Consider the following 5,329-nt stretch of genomic DNA (forward strand, 5'->3'; position numbering starts at 1 on the left):
CCGGCTCCTGGGCAGAACCCCCGGGGCTGTCACCGCAGCTGCTCCCCCGGACACCTCGGGCCACGTCAGCCCCCGCCCGGACAGCGCTGGGCCGGGGCCGGCCTGTCCCCTCCCTTCCTGATGGGGCTTTTTGGGGAAGAACCGGGGACAAAATCTTGGCTTTTCGGGTAAAAGAAGCTGTGCTTGCCCGTGCCTGTGTGACGAGAAGCCTTGCACATAGAGATCAGGCTGTTCCCGCTTCTCCGAGGCGGTTCTGGCAGGATAACGAACCTTTGGCGTGAAGAAACCTTCATCTGAGTGTTCTTGTTCCTCTTCCTTCCTTAGGGCAAGGAGGTCACGGGTACCTGCAGGAATGGCTTTGGTGGACAGGGCTGCTCTGCAGTAAGTACTCGCCCTGGAGAGTGTGTTTGTCCTTGTGTCCAGCCGCTTTCATGTGCCATTCTGATGATTGTTGTCTGCTTGATTTTTATCTGAGTGTCTGAGGATGTTGTCGATCTAATTATAACTAAAATATTCTAAAGTCTCATGTGTTACCAAGTTTCTCTGCTAAACAGAAGCTGAGGAGCTGGTGTAACTGGGTTGGGTGAAGTGTTTCTGAAATGGTAGTGTAATGCCCAGACAATGTAGTTTTAACGCATTGCACTGTGGCAATCCAGCACCGTGAGCTTAGTGCTACAGTGATGTCAACAGCTCTCTTCTACACTTTTCAATGTTAATAACCAATTGTACTTGATTTACCCTTTAAAAAGTTGTAAAAGCTGTTCTAGGAGTAGAAGGTGACTTAGAAATATGAAATGGGTCAGAACTCCTTTCAGCTTTGAGGACATTTTGGAAATATTTTTCCATGGTTGCTGCTCAGCTGCATAGCCATGTGTGATTTAGGATCACCGTGGATAACCGTGAGCCTTCTCTTCTCAAGAGAACCTATATCAAGTTTCTGCTTGTTCTTGCTGGTGCTGTTCTTTCCTGCTTGCATGACACACCTCAGAGAAACACAGGATGCTCAGGTGGAAACCGAGGCTCTTTTATGACTGCACTCAAACTTGTATTATGCTGAATTGTTCCTACTTTGATGCTCGCCTGACAGAGTTCCTCTTGCAGTGGGAGTTGGAGAAGCAGCAAATTTTGCTGCCTATGCCTTTGCCCCTGCAACGCTGGTAACGCCACTGGGTGCTCTAAGTGTCCTTGTTAGGTAAGCAGCCTCAGAAACACCCTTACCTCACCTGCCACCCCTTAGTAGCGAAGGCAGTTGCTCTGCTTCCCTCAGGTGCTCCATCCTTTGGCCTAATTGGTTTTGCTTTTTTTTTTCCACTATCTTTCAGTGCAGTTCTGTCTTCCACCTTCCTGAATGAGCGGCTGAATGTTCATGGGAAGATTGGCTGCATCCTGAGTGTTCTGGGCTCCACAGTGATGGTGATCCATGCTCCGCAGGAAGAAGAGGTTTCCAGCCTGGAGTCAATGGCAGAGAAGCTGAAAGATCCAGGTACTTAAATAAAAGTATTAAATAAAATTTAATGCATGTGCTCAGAGGATTTACACCTTATTAACTAGCTCAAAACATATGTCAGCTTCAGAATGACTTTTTAGGACTGTCAAGTCCTCTTGACCCTGGATGAAAGAAGCAGACAGGAACCCCACTTTGCAGAGAGGGAGTCTGGGTGATGTTCCCAAGTCACTGGGTCCATGCTGGAGCAAGGATGAAAGCTTGGGTCATTAACAGTTAACAAGTGTGCTTTTTTTGTACTGTCTATGAGGTGTAGATGCAAAAAGTGAAGAGCATGGGAATTAGCTGCAGCTGTCAGCAGAAAGGGTTGGCCTGTGGCAGTGCTGGGATAGGAGAGGGAATTGATTTATACAAGAGTGGGAGTAGCGTGGCTGAGGGAAGACAGGGGAGGAACTTCAGGCAAAGATGAACGAGTGACCCAAGGAGTTACGCTCAAGATCAAGTAGTCCTGATATTTATGTTAGAGGATGAATCAGGTTGCAGGGATATGATTTGGGCAACAGCATGAAAGGCAGAATAAGCCAGAGGAGATGGAGGAAGGAAGCACAGGGGGAAGAGCAAAGCAGAGTAACAAGTAGATGCTGCTGCTCATTAGAGGCCTGTCACTCCTGGGATGTGGCGCTTTCCTCTTTATCCCACCACAACCCAGAGTTCAGACAGGGCTTCCCAAGCCTCCTGCCACCCTCCTGGGCCCCCTGCAAACCTCCACCCCTTTGTCTTCCTGGTCAACAAGCTCTTCACCTCCACTAGTGCCGTAGAGCCTGGCTGTGCCCCTACATCTTCCAGCACGGTTGGCTGTGTCCCCTGACAGGCTGACTTGTCAGCCTGATCAGCACTGTAAATAGCTGCTGTTGTCTCTGCAGCTTTGCTCAGGCTGGAGACCAACTCTGCTTCCCAAACCTGGTCCCTACAGGTGGAGGCTAAAAAGACTGATGGGGCAGTTACCTGCCTGTCCTCCATCTCTACTAGCTCTTCAGATGCATCTGTCACTGTTGCTGCTGTTCTCTGATAGAGCTCTTTAATTCTTCTTTCCCCAAGGATTCATTGTATTTGCTGTGTGTGTCCTGGTGAGCTCCCTTCTGCTCATCTTTGTGGCTGGACCCCGTTACGGACAGAGCAACGTCCTGGTTTATGTTTTGGTCTGCTCCGCCATTGGCTCCCTTTCCGTGTCCTGTGTCAAAGGCCTGGGGATTGCTCTGAAAGAACTGTTTTCTGGGAAGCCAGTCCTGAAAGAACCACTGGGCTGGGTGCTCCTGGTGTGCCTGGTGATCTGCATCAGCGTCCAGATCAACTACCTGAACAAAGCTCTGGACATCTTCAACACATCTGTGGTCACACCCATTTACTACGTGCTGTTCACCACAGCAGTCATGATGTGCTCTGCCATCCTCTTCAAGGAGTGGCAACACATGGTGCTAGACAATATCATTGGCACCATCAGTGGCTTCCTCACCATCGTGTCTGGCATCTTCCTCCTGCATGCCTTCAGGGACATGCCCTTCACCCCCGACCTCCTGCCCCTCTTCCTGCAGCAAGGCAGGGCAGACCTGCACGCCTCGTGGAGGAGTGCAGACAGACATCAGTCATGTCAGCACCAGCCTCTTCTGCCCTCAGAGAACAAAGGCTCTCAGAGCGCAGAGGACGGAGAGGAGGAGGAGGAAGGTGAAAGCGTGTGAGGAGACCTCTGAACTGCTAACTTACTGCTCCTGCTGCTGAGCAGCTCCTCTGCAAGGCTGAACATGCTGCCTTAACTGCTGCTCTAGCCCGAGTTGGCAGCTGCAGTCTACCTGCTCCAGGCACAAGGTGGGTGACCTGCCACTGCCAGGAGGGTGGCAGGGACAGCGCGTCCTGTGGCTACAGACAGGAGCCCTGGGAACCACCCAATTCCTGGGATATGGTGCCTCTTCACTGTTCTACATGGAGAATGGATTTGCCCTTGTCAGGAGACAGGCTTCAGCCTGCACAAGAGGCCTGCAGCATTTTTTTTTAAATATACTTGGAAAACTAACAGTTATAAAATAACCTAACATGGTGCTAAGATTACACGGGGAGAAGATGGATGTCTGGCTTTAAATATGACATACCCAGAATAATTCAAATATTCCTCTGTTCAAGTACTTGTTTTGCTTACTCTGCTAGAATTTATTTACAGATTCACATCCAAGAACAGCATACAGCCAAAACTGGAAAACTTCAGTGGTGCTGCCACGTGCTGCTGTGGCCCTTAGGGAGGGACCAGCGTCTTGATGCAATGTCTGCTGTGCAGGTTGATGAAGCACTTGCTTACTGTAGTCTATTAAAAACCGATTTGTTCAGTTACTGAGTGGCTAGTGATACATTTGTACCGAGAGCTGGGCCAGCACTGAAAGGTGTGAAGGATTACAGGGGTAGGAAGAACTGTGCAGATGCTCGAGAGAAACTCAAGATAGGGACAGGAAAGGGAATCACTGTGGGAACAGGAGTGACCTAAGAGTCCTTAGCTATTGAGGTAAGTTTCTGTGTCCTCACTTACGTGGGTTTCTATCTGCATAGCTCTGTTTAACACATCCTGAATTTGTTCCCAGGAAGGCTGCTGGCTACAAGCCACCCACGTTGGGCACTCACGCATCCTGCCCAGCCACCCGTGGCAAATGGATGCGTGCAGAGCTGCTTTCCCAGGTAAAACAGCCCAAGTCACTCCAGGCTTCCCAGAGCCATGCTGTATGTAAACACTGATGAAATGCTGTGCTGCCTTTCCAGAGGACGGATCAGTAGTTTGCTGTTTTTCCAGTTAGAAGCTCCTCTCTGTGTCCTGGGGGCAGAAGTCCAGAAGACACAGCCATAGGCCTCCTTCCAGTGATCACAGGTAAATGTGCATGAGGTCATAAAGTAGCTGGTTACTTATTTCCTGCATTTAGTCTCTTTAAAGAATCTACTCCTTTAAAGGACAGCAGGACCTGTTAACCCTTTGGGGAAGATGAGGAAAGGCCACAGCCTCTCCTAGAAACATGATTCATGGGACCAAATGAATTGAGCAATAAATCAGCGTTCAGAGCAGACCTTCTAGCCAGAAGACAATTATGCTCTCTCCCGACTAATTTAGCAGTAAACAATCACTGGGAAGTAGGGAGAGTGACAAGACCACATTTTTAATTCTCAGTGGTCATCTACCTGAACAAAGGAGAATCTCATGTTAAAAATTGACCCAGTTAATATTTATTACTTTGACCAGGGGAAGGCAGGTAATGGAGTAAGTCAGAATTGACAAAGTTGTGCTGCAATTTGAAAATTTGTCACTTGGCCACATGAATGATTTACCTATGAAAGCCTGAAAGTATTTTCCCATGGTGACACTGCCTGGGATGATCACTGTGCCCAACAAGCTCTCGCTCAGGGTACCTGTAGGGGACTGCACAGCGACGGTGCCTGCAGGGCTTATGAGCATCTACCCAGGAGGGTCCGTCTCGTGCAGCACCGTGTAAGGCGGCGGTCGCAGGCTGGCCTCACCCAGAGCTGAGATTCACACCGGCGCTGGGCGCACCCCCTGACCTCAGTGTCACCACCCCTCTGTGCAGCTGAGCGGGCGCGTTCCAAACGCTCCCCGTGTAGCAGCAGTAGCCCCAGAGTCCCAGCACAAGGACGGCCGCTGGCCCGCGGGGCCAGGAGCAGCACATCACCCCGCAGAGGAACGACCGTGCCTCTGTCGTGGGCTCTCATCCATCTGCAACTTCCCCGAGACTGGCATTGAATTAAATCCTAAACCCCAGAGCTGGTCCTGGCTCATTCAGGCAGCAGAGCGACCAGGAGCCGGCGCAGCGGAGGGCCCGGCCTCGCGGGGGGCTGGCC

General features: G+C 50.5%; 1 protein-coding gene across 1 annotated transcript; it reads left to right on the forward strand.

The window, feature by feature from the left end:
- Nucleotides 1–283: 283 nt before the first annotated feature.
- LOC104518454 (magnesium transporter NIPA2) lies at nt 284–3,180 on the forward strand (the record flags this gene model as incomplete). Its single annotated transcript, XM_010167428.2, has 4 exons — nt 284–381; nt 1,102–1,192; nt 1,323–1,483; nt 2,543–3,180. Coding segments are annotated over 4 exons (988 nt in total), but the record flags the coding sequence as incomplete, so codon positions are not given.
- Between the last annotated feature and the right edge of the window lie 2,149 nt (nt 3,181–5,329).

This window comes from Antrostomus carolinensis, unplaced genomic scaffold (genome assembly GCF_000700745.2).
Source record: "Antrostomus carolinensis isolate BGI_N321 unplaced genomic scaffold, ASM70074v2 Scaffold50174, whole genome shotgun sequence".
NCBI lineage: Eukaryota > Metazoa > Chordata > Aves > Caprimulgiformes > Caprimulgidae > Antrostomus > Antrostomus carolinensis.